Source organism: Diceros bicornis, chromosome 28, assembly GCF_020826845.1.
Source record: "Diceros bicornis minor isolate mBicDic1 chromosome 28, mDicBic1.mat.cur, whole genome shotgun sequence".
NCBI classification, from domain to species: Eukaryota; Metazoa; Chordata; class Mammalia; order Perissodactyla; family Rhinocerotidae; genus Diceros; species Diceros bicornis.
Genome location: NC_080767.1, coordinates 13,028,303 through 13,043,096, shown reverse-complemented (window position 1 = coordinate 13,043,096; position 14,794 = coordinate 13,028,303). Strand labels below are relative to the sequence as shown.

At 35.2% G+C, this 14,794-nt stretch overlaps 1 protein-coding gene across 1 annotated transcript; it reads left to right on the top strand.

The window, feature by feature from the left end:
• The first annotated feature begins 393 nt into the window (after positions 1 to 393).
• On the top strand, positions 394 to 14,299 carry LOC131393782 (protein kish-A-like). The gene is made up of 3 exons (XM_058524817.1): positions 394 to 415; positions 10,850 to 10,985; positions 13,986 to 14,299. The coding sequence occupies exons 1-3, from the start codon at positions 394 to 396 to the stop codon at positions 14,206 to 14,208; spliced, it is 381 nt and encodes a 126-aa protein (XP_058380800.1). The 3' UTR covers positions 14,209 to 14,299.
• The last annotated feature ends 495 nt before the right edge of the window (positions 14,300 to 14,794 follow it).

Genomic DNA, 14,794 nt, shown 5'->3' with positions numbered 1-14,794 from the left:
AGCAGTGGATCTCCAATCTTTATATGACTGTTTTTATGCTTGATTTAAAATTTTTAAAAAAATTGATCAAAGGCTACTATGATTTTTTAAAACTCTTAAAATGAATTTTCTTTTATTTGTTACAGCAATTATATAACATTGAAAAAGTAATAATACCTATTGTTAATAAGGTGTTACTTTTCCTGCTTGTGGGTCCTTGCCCTAATAATAGGATCATCCTAACATATCAAGCAATTCAGTAATGCTGAAGTGTTCCTTCAGAAGAAGCTACAACATTTATTAAGGTCATTCCTATGAGTCCTCCCACTCATGGGTTAAAACCTTCTCTTTCCAGAAAAATTTGGGGTATGTAATCCTTTACTACAAGTCTTAGGAAGCCAAAAGTGCACGAACATGGCTGTTGTTGACAACACTGGTAATGTTAATCCTTTCAATGAACCCTCCAAAATTCACTTCATACACACACAATTAAAACAACAATGTAATTTCTCATTAAAGGGAAACATTTACATTTCATAAGCAATGGACCTCCAGTGTGGCATCCTGAATATATTAAATGCCACTGATAATTTAAGAGTTTGCTTTTTTATTTCCACATGTTCTTTAAGCCAGCTGCCGATCAATTTGGCTGGATGCCCATAAGTGAGAGAAAAAAGAAAATCACAGTTTAAAATATTTCCTTTATAATGACATTTTGTCGGCTGATTAATCTTTTCTGTTACACAGCTAAATAACACCATATGTTAGCTGTGAGTTTATTGCTATAACATACAAGAGAGATCTACCTCATGATAAATGATTTGGATATTTTCTAGCTGAAAATGAAAGAAGGGAAAAATGCTGTTGGAATCTTGCTTCCAAAATAGTTTAGGTAGTTTGATTATACGATATATATCATAGAAATGAGTGTGTCTTCAGAGATCAGAGCAACACTTTATATGTTAGACCTTCTGAGTTAAGCCCATATCCGAAAACACAACTTTCCTTTAAATCTATGTAGATTATATTTTGGCAAGGTTAGACATTCTTTCCAACACTAGCTACTTAAAATTTAATTAAATGCTTACGATATTTAAACAACAACCAAAAATTCAAAATACGTTTTTGTTTGATTGTGTATTAAAGCCAAATGAAGCTTGAGCATTAATTCCATTATTTTATTCTGCAGATGCTTTGTATTTAAAATACAAACAGTAACATCAATGACAATATTAGAGCAAAATAAAAAAATGATAGTAGGGGCCGGCCCGGTGGCGCAAGCGGTTAAGTGCGCGCGCTCCGCTGTGGCGGCCCGGGGTTCGCTGGTTCGGATCCCGGGCGCGCACCGACGCACTGCTTGGCAAGCCATGCTGTGGCGGCGTCCCATGTGAAGTGGAGGAAGATGGGCACAGATGTTAGCCCAGGGCCGTCTTCCTCAGCAAAAAAAGAGGAGGATTGGCAGATGTTAGCACAGGGCTGATCTCCTCACCAAAAAAAAAAAAAAAAAAAAAAAAAATGATAGTAGATTGGAAGTTATTTTTCTAGTATGTTACTTTATTTGATTAAGTCAAGTCATTCAAAGTTATTTATTGAGTACCTACTGTGTGCCTACTATTTTATAAGCTCTCAGGATACAGTAGTGGTTAAAAACAGGTAAGACCTTGTTCTCTTAGAAGTTATATTCTTCTTAGGGAAGATGTACTATGAATGAATTAATAAACAAATCATTATATCAATATAACATCACATGATACAATATTACCCAATAATTACTAATGACTTCACAACAGATTAGTACCATAAGGAATTTTAAATAATGGAATCGAAATATATAATGCTACAAAAACTCAAAGTTAAGGATAAAAAATGAAATAAAATAAAAGTTAAATAGCCTAGGAAATTCCTTTTTCCATTCCACCCAATAGACATAGGAGGCAAAAGAACTTATCTTTTCTCAGATTCTTAGTTTAAGCAACATGCGATGCTTAAAGGGAAAAGCTATATCAACATTAATCCATTCATCTGTTCATTCACTACTTCATTCATAAATTCAGTGGACATGTACTTAGTGGGGTTAATGTAATGTAAGATAAAATCTTGGACTCAGGAGTAGTACTGCCTGGCTTGAAACTTGGCTTAACTTTTTAGTCGTTGGTGCCCTTGGCTTCTTTAACTTCATAATAATAGCACATGCCTTATAGAATTGTGAGGATTAAATGAGACAATACATGGTATGGCAGGTACATTCTAAAGCAGCCCCCAATGAGTCATGCCCTTATGAAATCCTCTCCCCTTGAGTATGAGAGGAACCTCTGACATGTTTCTAAGCAGGACATTATGGCAAAGATGATGGAATGTCACTCTCATGATTATATTTCCTTATATGAAACTCTTTTTTTTTTTTTTGTCTTGTCAGACTGTAGAGAAAGAATCACTTGGTTGCCTTAAAGAAGCAAACAGCAATATTGTGAACTGCATATGGAGTCACATGGTAGGGACCTGTGAGTGGCCTCTAGGAACTGAGGGCAGATTCCAGCCAACAGCCACTAAGAAACCAGGGTCCTAAGTCATACAGCTACAAGGAAATGAATACTGCCAACAACCCGAGTGAGTTTGGAAGCAGATTCTTCCCCAGTCAAGTCTCCAGATAAAAGCACAGCCTTGCTGACACCTTGGTTGCAGTCATGTGAGACCCTCAACAGAGGACCCCAGTTAAGCTGTGTGCAGACTTCTGATCTACAGAAACTGTGAGATAATAAATGTGTATGTATAAACCACTAAGTCTGTGATAGTTTCTTATGCAACAAAATAAAACTGATTTTACATGGAAAAGGCTTATAATAATATCCTACATGAATAAAGGACTCAGTAAATTGTATCTATTTTTATAATACATACTATGACTCAGGAATCGGGCTAGTCACTTTGAAAAAAGATGGAGAAAATATGGTACCTGTCAGAGACAAACATAAAAAGGTGTTGATAATAACGTGGAGCTGCCGCTTCAATGGAGGGGAGCATGGGATCCTCTGAGAGTATCTAGAAATGGAGCAGAACACAGGCTGGGGTGATCAAGGAAGGCTTTCCAGAGAAGTTTATGCCTAAACTGAACTTTAAATGATGATTATCTCTTTCTATCACACATTTAATTAATTATTTTTAATGTGTTTCCTCCACCAGAGTGTAAGCTTCCTGAAGGCAGGGCTTTTTGTCTGAATTCCTAGTGCCTAGATGAATGCCTCGTACATAGTAAGTGCTTAATGCATATTTGATGCAAGAATATATGAATGAATTCTAAGTCTATCAAATGGGTAAATTTGGGAAAGATCACAAGGAAATAGGGCAAGAAGGATATATTAGGAAGAGGGAGTAGCATCTGCAAAATCTTGGTAGTCAAAGACGCACTGTGTCAAGAAAGCCATCAAGCCCGTTTTTCTCAAAAATTGTCTCCCTGACAGGACAAAATAGTATACTGTAGTAAATGCCTAGATGCCCATTTACATCTAGAAACAAATATATAGCAAAGTTTCAATGTATTTCTACCCTCACTCATGACATGTCATATGTTACCAGATGATAGCAATTGCCCAGGATGCTTGTTATGATCTTTGAGAGAGCAATAAAAATTTTATTTAGGGGCCAGCCCTGTGACCAAGTGGTTAAAGTTCTGTGCTCTCCACTTCAGCGGTCCAGGTTCACGGGTTCAGATCCTGAGCGCAGACCTATACGACTCGTCAGCCATGCTGTGGCAGGGACCCATAAGCAAGATAGAGGAAGATTGACACAGATGTTAACTCAGGGCGAATCTTCCTCAGAAAAAAAATTGTATTTATATTCCGTAGGAAGATTAAAAATCTCTGCAGTTTGGGGGGTCCACGTGGACTTTAGGAGTTATAGGACTTTTCAAGTTTAAGTTCTAGATATCTTATGATCTTCAGCATAGAAAATAAACATTGAAAGATCTGGATATTTTTTTCTTAGTTATTACTTCCTTTCTCACTCTATCTATCATGTATCAGTAAGCTGATAGGTCAATACAAGTATTGCATGTAACCTACATTGTCAACAAGGGCAAAAGTTAAAAGCTTAGAGGTTGTAGTTTTCTGGATCCATTTACCAGATAAAGAAATAATGAAGTATACTATTGCTGTGTTAAATACAGCATGAGGTTAAAATATGCAACATTTAAACCCAGAGTATTTCTCCAATTTAATGAAGCAATCAATGTGCACTATTTAAAATTTTCTCTAGCTCTGAAATTTAGGATGTCTTTAGACTGTACCCTATACTAGAATATTGAAATTCTTCTACGTTAGAGATATGCTGTGTTTCACAAACACTTTTTTGTCAATAATTTACTCTAGTGGAGAAAAGTTACCCTGAATCTCTTAGCTCAAATCTTTTCACCTAACAAGAGGGTTAAAAAATTATTGCAGACCCACTGACCAAGTGAAACATTCACAAATCTAAAACTCCTTGGTGAGATCAATGAATATTCATCATATAAGTATATTTTGGATGGAAATTATGTCTTTTGCAATAGAGATCTGGAAATTTCTATATGAAACACAGTATAAGTTTTTAATTCCAAAGACAGGGAATTACCCATCATGTTTTAGTCTTACTCAGTATAGCTTTAATCAATGATGCATAAAGTATGAGTATCATTTTGAATACTATTTTGTGTAAATATTATAGCGTGAGGTACAAATCACAAATCAATTATCTTATTTAGAAATATTGAATGAGGGCTACAATGCAGATAAACTTGACTAAATTTTGACACAACAGCAAAATAATTTACGTTAAAAAAAAATATATATATATATATAAAACCAAACACAAAGGATTTTTATTGTTGTCATTGCTGTTATAGCAGTTGTTTTTATCTCTGGTATAAAGTTTTAACTTTTTTCATCTCAGGACCTTGACTCAGCATATTTGTACAGACTGAGAAAGGATTAGCCTTGCAGCCCTGTCTGTGCCATCCATTTTTATCTCCATTCTTTAGGCTTCCAAGTGGAAGGGCATGGAAATCCAAGCAACCTTTAGAATATTGAAATATGAAACACATGAGCTGCTTACAGAGCTGGTCATCTGCCTATATGAGGGGGGAAAAGGCCTGTTTTCCAGCATTTGCTTTTTTCCATAGTGTATCCTCCCACCACAGCTAATTTCAAGCTGCCAAATTATTTAATAATTATGGCAACATTTCTGAATATTTACCAGTCAGCTCTTCTGAGCCAGTAGAAGCCAACAGGAACTGGACACAGCCCACCACAGGGTGTAATCAAACGATATGTGGAGGGAGTTTTCAATTTCTAAACAGTAAAGTGTGGGGAAACAGTAGTGGCCATGAGGAAGGAAGAGTTTAGGCAAGCTCATTGAGGAGGCTATTTGTCGTATCAACAATCTGGCATTTGTTTGAAAAAATAAGAGCCATCAAAGGATTTTAAAAAATGTGACAAGGTCAGAATTGCTAATTAGAAAGATCATTTTGACAGTTAAGTGAAATTTGATTAGAAAATATGAGTCTAGAGGCAGAAAGACAATTTAAGCTCCTTCAAACATGGTGCAAGAAAGATGAATTTAAAAATGCTATTAGTGAAGTGCAATGGAGAAAATTATCCAGAATTATTGTTCAACATTCAAAACCTCATAAATTCACTGCTTCCTGGCACTTTGCTAGTTCCTCTTACTCCTCATCCTCTTTGTTAGCTATCTACAATTTCTCATTATAAGATAGTTTGATAACAGGGAACAGCTCAACATATATAGATTGATTTAGACCAGTGACAAGGAATTTTAATAATCAGTAAAGACATAATTGATGGGACAGGAAATGCAATCTGAAAAGGCCTCATTGAAGGGCTAAGGGGAGGTGTCAGTGAAGTCTAGAGGGAATCTAGTCTACAGGGAGACATGACAATCTAGGGCCTTAGACTAGATCTGAGGTTGAATTCCAGATCCCAGAATTCCTACTGGGAGCAAATCATCAGCCCACTCCAAAGTTACTTTACGATGGTATCGAATTACTTGCAAGAGCATCACAGATGTAGATCTGTACAATTATACTAAGAGACAAAATTTTGATGATTATTTGTGTTTTGAAAAGAATCACTAGAAATTATTCCACATAAGTAGAAAAGTAGCATTTATTAGAATTTTTTAAGATGTGTATCTTTTTAATATTTCCAAAGAGGATTTTTAAAAGAAATATGCTTTACCGTGATATACAGAGTTTTTAATTATTAGGAAGATCTTATATTCATGAGCACCAATAAATCTATCAGCACTATATAGTGCATGGTAAAGAGGAAATTTTCAAATGATTTCAAGTCTCTGTTGCATACTAAAAGCATCAATCGACAGTTACAATGATTTAAATATGAATGGATTCTAGAGTAGCTTTAAGGTAGTACTAAAATTAAAATCTACCAGTCACACATGATATTTTCTGACTGATATAACTGAGAAATTTAAAAAGTAATTCATATGCAGGCCACAAAATGTGCCAGAAGATCTGAAAAAATATGGCTGAATCTTTATGCTTTTTTATTTAATATTTTTTATTTTGACAACTTATGATAATATAATTATAATTAATTAGAATACTGATAAATAATTGGTTAAAGATCATATGTTCTGGATAGATAAGTATTATTTTGAGTAGATGATTGTCAGGTAATTCTTTATGGTGATCACTGTGTAGCTGATCATTGTAATTTTGGATTATGAAAAAATACTTTATAAATTATAATGATGAATAGATACAATAGAGTACCATGTAACTTAAAAATCAGCCAAGTGATATTCAATGACATATTAAGTAGATATTTATTGAGAATTTACTATGTATTATGCATCAAATATAAAGTTCTAGCATTTGCAAATGAGTAAGGAAACAATCTGGCTCCTGATGGTGTGAACTTTGCATGTTAGTTCATTAACAAACATGGAAAAAAAATTAATATAATGTGAAAGGACTCTTACAGTACGTGAGGCTTCAGGCTTGAGTGACAGGAGTAGTTCAGTATGACTTTTGCACAGTGTGGGGAAAGGAGATGCAAGAAAATGAGATCTTAACACTAGTTCCAGATTTATGGAATTTTCCTTTTTATACTGTGTGGTTTACCTGTCTATAATTGGAACATGAGAGTACCTTAATTTCAATCTTAAGCAGTATTTTTCAGAGAAGCCTTCCTTAATCCAACAAGACTTGCTTAAATCTCTTTGTTACAGAATTTCATAGTACCTTGTACTTATTCTTTTCCTTGTAGGACATATCACAATTTAAATTAATTAATTGTAGCTGAGAAAATATTGAGATGTTGATTGATTTGGTGTGATTAAAAATTAATTTCCTAATTAAAAATTGGAACTAATAGCAGGTTCTTTCCCTCTGGGTTGGCCCTTAGCTAGAGAACAGAGACACAACATCTTTGAGAACAAGAAAATCTCAGCGTTTTAATGCCACCTTCTGCATATGCCTCCTCACACTGAGACCCAGTTGGGGACAAAGGAAAGGATCCTGTGCCTAGAGGAGAGGAAGGGCTACTAGCACTCCTCACCACTCTAGACCCTGCATATGACACAGGATGCTGGTAAAGAGAGGGGCAGACATCATTTGAGCATCTAGGACCCAGAGGAGTACTGGGGTTTCCTCATCTGGTCAGGATAGGTTCCAGCTGACATGAAAATAAAAGGATATTTGATGATATATATAATCTCAGAGTCCCGGAGAGAGGATGAGAGGATTCTTCATTTATTTTATGCCTCTTATCTGAACCTTTATGTGACAGTAACTCTATGTCATAGTAATTCTTTAAAATTATACAGCTTAAAAGCAAATACACTCTCTTAATTCAAACGGCACTTGTGAAAAAAAAATCAAGTCACCACATTAAAATATGGCATAAAATTACTCATGATTTAAGGTTTACAATCTTCAACTAATTACAGGGACAATTGTGTATCCATAGTAAGAAAAGATTTTACAAGATGGCATTTGCTTGGAGACCCCAAGGCCCCCCAAACATGGAATACTTCCTGGGATCACTAACAATACAAACATATTTACTCTCCTTTTATATACTCTTTAATCCCAACACTCTGCTTCTCCCAGGTTCCCCCTCGCCCATTTAAGCAGACAGTGACTTTGTCTTTAATGCCTTTGGGGATAGGGTTTGTGTGAGTAGCTAGCAATTTCTTAATTCTTTAATATTATTAATTTCTAGAAGCCCCAACTAAAGAAAATTTTAAAAATCAAACAACCACCAAACAGAACATGGGAGGTTAAAGAGTGGAGGGAAAATGAAGATTAATCAGGGACACAGAAATAACAGGTAAAAACATGAAAAGAATTTTTCTAGGCTAGAAAGAGATACACATATCTTGTTTTTCCTATCGTAGAATAGACATTGACATATTTCTCACAGGTATGAGTGGGTCCACTGAGATCCATACATGCTACACAATAATATGCATTCTTTTTATTTAACATATTGACTGCAATGTGCAATTTAAAATATAGACTGTATGCTCCACAAGAAGATATTTTTACATCGCCTGTATCTTTCGTAGTGTTTGGCCCACAATATGTGTTCAATAGTGTCAGTTGAATGAATGAATTATCCTCCTTGTTGTTATCAGTAATAAAGATAATCTTAAAGAATAAAGATATGCTGGAGTTTACCCAGCAACATGACAAAAGCTTGGATTCACTAGGTCTTGACTCTCCTTTTCCGAAAATGTGCTGTATATATATATGCAATGGAATACTATTCAGTCATAAAAAGAAGGAAATCCTTCTATTTGCAACAACGTGGATGAACCTGGAGGGCATTATGCTAAGTAAAATAAGCCAGACAGAGAAAGACAAATGCTGCTTAATCTTACTTATATATGGAATCTAAAAAAGTCAAACTCATAGAAGCAGAGAGTAGAATGACGGTTGCCAGAGGGTAAGGGGTGGGGGAAACGGGGAGATTCCATCAAAGGGTTCAAACTTTCAATTATAAGATGAATAAGTTCTGGGGATCAGAACACGCATACATGTGCACCATGCACAGCATGGTGCCTATAGTTAATAATACTGTAGTATACACTTGAAATTTGCTAAGAAAGTAGATCTTAAGTGTTCTTACCACACACACTCCCCAAAATGGTAACTATGTGAGGTGATGAATGTGTTAATTAACTTGATCGTGGTAATCATTTCACAATATGCATGTATATCAAATCATCACATTGCACACCTTAAATATATACAATTTTACTAGTCAATTATCCCTCAGTGAATCTGAGGGGAAAAAGAAAATGACAATAGAGTGTGTTTCCGAGTGTATGCGGTACAAGTTTCTTACTGTATAAATGGAGGCATGCTTTTTTATTAGAACTTATACTGAGTTATCTCAATTAATTGGATCCCACTGCTTGCCTGGAGAAAAAAGTTAAATGAAATCAATGGATTCATGCTACAAGTAAGACGTAGAAAAAAACATTTATACTTAATCTCAACAAGTATCAGAGAAAAGGTGGAAATATAGATGAAGCACAGGCTGTGGATACTTTGTATGTCATGCTAAAGAGATAACCAAGGAAACAAGCAATATGATATTTTTGTTAAGCACTGTGATGTACACTTTATACATTCTAGCTAATTTAATTTTCATTGCAATTGTCTGTAAATGTTTATTGTTATGCAAATTCTCCAAGGTATACTCCTAAGATATACATTAGTTAAAAAGAAAGCAAGTAAGATAATACACATATTATCTTCATATACGTAGAGCCTAAACTTTGTTGTAAAAAAGTTATGAAATATATGTATATCTTCATATAGACAGAGATCCTGAAGATGAACCCAAAATTAACATTGGAGAATGGAGTGAGACTAGGAGATAAAGAATATCTTAACTTTTTGTATTTCAGTTGAAGCATAATGTGAGTCTGAAGCCAGGCAGAGTTTTTTGAGAATGAAAATATGGAAACATATGTCAGGGGCATTTCAAAGGTAGAGACAACAATAAATTAAGAATAAAATGGGAGTGAGACATGACGGAGAGGAAGTGACCAATGTTGATTCTAAAGTTTTATTTTTTTCTCTCTCAGATGGGAATGATGTTGATTCCAATGACAGATAAAGTTTGAAGTCAGATACATTTTTCTTTTTTAAAATGTTGTTTGATCACCTTAATAACAAACCAGGAAGTGATGTGAAATTAAGTCAGACACAGTAGGAAGACCAGAGATGGATTAATGGATTTGGAGTTTATCTGAAAAGAGATGCTTAATGAAACAATGAGCTTGGATGAGATGGCCCAGGGAGAGTCTGTAAAGCTAGAAGAGGAAAGGGAAGGGTAAAATTGGATTATGGCTTCATATAATCAGTGGAAATGAAAAACATCAAGAAAATGACTATAAAAAGTTGTCCAAAAGATATGATTCTTTAAAATAGTGTATTGTCACTATTCCAAGGGGAAAAAAAAGCATTCTAAGAAAAAAATATTGATTAATAGTAATAAATTCTGAAAGGCAATTTAAGACAGATAATTTAATGGAATTTTTATGATTGTGTTGGCTTTGAATGAGTAGTTTCACTAGCAAGTCATCAGTGTTCTGTACTTCTACTGTGTGATGGGCTATATGTTATGTTCTGGAGATAGAGTTGTAAATAAAACAGTCCCTGTTCTAGGAGCCCCTTATCCAGGAAAAGGGAAACATATCACCAGTTACAGGATAATAGTGCAGGAAGTATATGTATTTAAAACGTATGTATGGGAGCTTGAAAATTTGTACCATGTTGGGGAATGTCAATAAGTATTCCATGAAGGAAGTGATATTAACTTTCTTCATTAACTCTTTATAGGGCACTTGGTAGAAGAAACAACGTGGTCAGAGGCATGGATTTGGAAGTCATATGGCAAGATTATGGATCCTACGGGTGCCTGTGAGTATATGGTAGAAATAGGCGACAGGGAATCAGCCAAGATTAGATTGGAAAGGTCAGCAGTAGTCAGGTGTTAACAACCTTAAATTAATTGTTCACAAAATTGAACTTAATTTTCCCTAAGCAAGGTGAAAAGCAAAGGCCTTTAGGATAAATTTTGGAACAATCAATTTATATTTTAGAAAGATAACTCAGACTGGAGTATGGAGGCTGAATGGGAGAGGGTGGAACTTAGGGGCAGGCTATCTGATAGGGGATACTGCGGTGGGTGACCACATTAGAAGGAAATGAAGGTCAGGACTAAGGGAAATCGAAGGAAATTAAAATGGCCACAGGAATTGGGAAATGGTAAGGGGAAGAGATGCAGAAGCAATTTCAGAAATAGAATCGACAGGACTTAGTGACCGATTACTGTTATGTGAAGTAAAAGGGTGTTAATGAAAATTTCTACATTATATCCTTTTTTGGGAGAAGGATATGGTAAATAACTGACATTTGAATAGATTCCGTACAAACTATTCTCACCAAACTAAAATTATTTCTTTATTGTGAAAAATTTTGAATATTAGACTTGTACAGAATTTACTGTCCCGATTAAAACATGGCATTGGTCAGATATTTAAGGTGGCTATTTTAGAAAGAGCGTGTTTTCCAAAATACATTATATTCCAAGCATCAGTGGCAAATACACACACATATATACACACATATAAAATAATTTCTTCTAGAGTTTATGCAAATTAATATTTAATGCAATGTAAGAAAATGATGAATGCATTTCAATATTTTTCTCATCACTATGTGATATTAGGCTTTAAGAAACAGTGTGCCAGATCTGAGAAGTCCACGAAGTTGTAGGAAGGAGCATATGATGTTGTGTGAATACATAAGGTTGCATTTGTATTTTGATGCCCCGTCATTACCTACCAACTGAGACCCAGGGTACGTATTATACATACAATTGTGATGTTCTAGGTATTTTATATCATTTGATGTTTAAAATAAATTAAACTTGTATACCCCAAGACATTCATTCACAATGAATCAGTGCCCAACAGAAGGAATTGATTTGTGGGGTTATTATTATTATTGCTATTTTGTCCACTTCAATCTAAACATATGCCTTTGGTGCCCCATTAACATGCCAGAGTATTCAGAGTTAAATGAATTTGGTAAATCTCAGTCTATCAGGTAGTATATTTAAGATAATGTGTAGCTGATTTAAGAAGGGTACCCGGCTAGTGTTGATTAATGGATCAATTTTAACCAGCAGAATTGTACCTGCAATTATTTATTTATTAACTTTTTCATTAATTTAAAAACCTACTATGGGTGAGGTAAGTTTTTTAGAGATAAAAAGTTAGATAAACTATAGTTCATGATGTGCAGGAATCAACTTTAGCTGGAGAAAGAGAGATAAATATTCAAATAATTATATGAAATAAAATAGAAATAAATTAAATTGCAATAAGAAAAACAAGGAGGTACTGTTTGATTTTGCTTTGAGAAATATGTATGGCTTTAAAGGCCCAGATGTTCATTTTTATCCAGCTGGTAAAAGTCAATTTGATATTAAGGTAAACTAAAAGGACTATAATGTATCTGTTTTCCATAATTTTCACATTTTATCATTGTTCCAAGACAGTTGCCTTCTCTTCCCTTTCTTGATTCTTTCAAGATTGTATATTCACCAGATTCCTGATACTTAAGGTGTCCAGAATGAACTATAAGAGGCTGTGTGGTGTGTTGGAAAGAGCACCTACGTAGGAGGCAAGTTGTGGTGTACATTAAATCAGATAATGTATTTAAAACGTCCAGCTGGGGCTGGCCTGGTGGTGCAAGTAGTTAAGTGCACACGCTCGGCTGCTGCAGCCTGTGGTTCACCGGTTCAGATCCTGGGTGTGCACCAACGCACCACTTGTCAAGCCATGCTGTGGCGGTGTCCCATATAAAGTGGAGGAAGATGGGCATGGATGTTAGCCCAGGGCCAGTCTTCATCAGCAAAAAAAAAGAGGAGGATTGGCAGATGTTAGCTCAGGGCCAATCTTCCTCGCAAATAAATAAATAAAAATGTCCAGCTGATGCTTATAGGCACTTATAGGCATAGAAGATAGCTATTTTCTTCATCTCCAGCATAATCACTCTGCTTTCAAATTAATACCTATATACACATTTCCATATCATCACCATGTTTGCACTTAATGTATAGCATGAGGATATTTTTTGGATCTTCACTCTACTTATTTCTAAAAATCTTTTCCTAATTTCTCCTAATGTTTTCTTAATATTTTCTTCTTTAAATTCTACTCATCAAGCCAGAACTTTTGTTTGTAATCTGATGAAAAGGACAAATTGTCTTAGTATATTCTCTGAGAAAACTGCTTAAAAAAACTTCTGACAAATTCAGTATAGTTATTAAATAGTCAGGATCCAGACAGAAAACAAAATTCACATGGTTCAAATGAAGAGAATTCGGTGAAGGATTTTATAGGTTTCAGGGAATAACCAAGGGATGTTGCATCACCCAAGACTAACAAGAGTGAGAATCTTACTTACTATTTTTAAGGCTGATGTGTCAAGAGGACAACAAAGTGTTATTCCACCCAGTGAGAGCTGAAACCTTGATGAAAGGGCCATCTAGTAGAAATTATAGTCAAGTGGTAGACACATGGCACCAGGGAGCAGACCAGGAGACGCTTCTATTCTCTCTCTCCTCTCACTTTCTGATCTAGTGTCTCCCACTGGCTGAACCAAACAGTAAGCAACTGACAAGGAGACTTAACTGATGAAGTTCGTTGGAATCATTCCTCCCAGGCACAGAGCAAGGCAGAGAAAATAGACACGGATCAGAGTGGTGGAGCAGGGAGGAATTACCACCACAGCAACATGATGAAAATTTCTGACACTGTTATTCTGAAAGTTTTATTATCCTCCAACATTCCTGAGTTAGCATTATATAACTCTTTAAACTTCCCAATAACTCTATGAAGTTGCTACTATTTTTATCTTCAGGTAAGGAAACTGAGGGACTGAGAGATTAAGAAATTTGTCCAAGCTCACTGTCTGCCATTTTCAATTTTCAGAGTCTGTTGACTGTGATCTTGCTGCTTATATGTGCCTGTGCTTATGTCCAATCCTTGGCACCCAGCCTCCTGGACAGAAATAAAACTGGATTGTTGGGTATATTTTGGAAGTGTGCCAGAATTGGTGAATGGAAGAGTCCTTATGTTGCAATATGCTGCATAGTGATGGCCTTCAGCATCCTCTTCATACAGTAGCTTGGGAAAATGCCAGAATTTTATTGTCATCAGATTTCAGTATGAAAAAAAAGGACTTAGCTGCAGAAAATACTGGAAAGAAGGGTTAACCCATTTATCTGTGAACACTGAATGAGATAAATTTCCAGCTGCTGTTCTCTATTTTTGTTATTGGACAAATGTTCTATATAAATAATTAGGATGTAACTATTTACTACTCAAAGAGTTTAATATGTCTGTAGCAATCAGCCTCAGTACTGTCACTACAATATTACATTCTGTAAATGTCCTTCTGTTATGTCAGATACCAGTTTTTAGTGAACTATCTCTAAGGTACATAGTAGAGAACAAAATTGGTAAATTACTTGAGTTCCTTTCACTGTGATTTGGAAATGATATATCTTTATAGAATGAGAAAAAAAAAAAAGAAATTTGTGCAAATTTATGCAGCCTGTCTTAGCTACTGAGTTCCTGCAAATGCTATTCCTCTCCAGGGCCATATTTTACTTAAATAATCTAAGGGAAAATTCTAGAAAAGAGAATGTAGAGGATAGGAGTGACTTAGAATTTTAACGCAATCTCTTAATTTTATGGATGGGACAACTAA

Coding starts and splice junctions, on each gene's coding strand:
- LOC131393782 (XM_058524817.1), top strand. CDS start 394: ATGGCTGTTGTTGACAACACTG. Junction 416..10,849: donor GGCTGTTGTTGACAACACTG/GTAATGTTAATC, acceptor AACTCTTTATAG/GGCACTTGGTAGAAGAAACA. Junction 10,986..13,985: donor GCCAAGATTAGATTGGAAAG/GTCAGCAGTAGT, acceptor AATTTGTCCAAG/CTCACTGTCTGCCATTTTCA.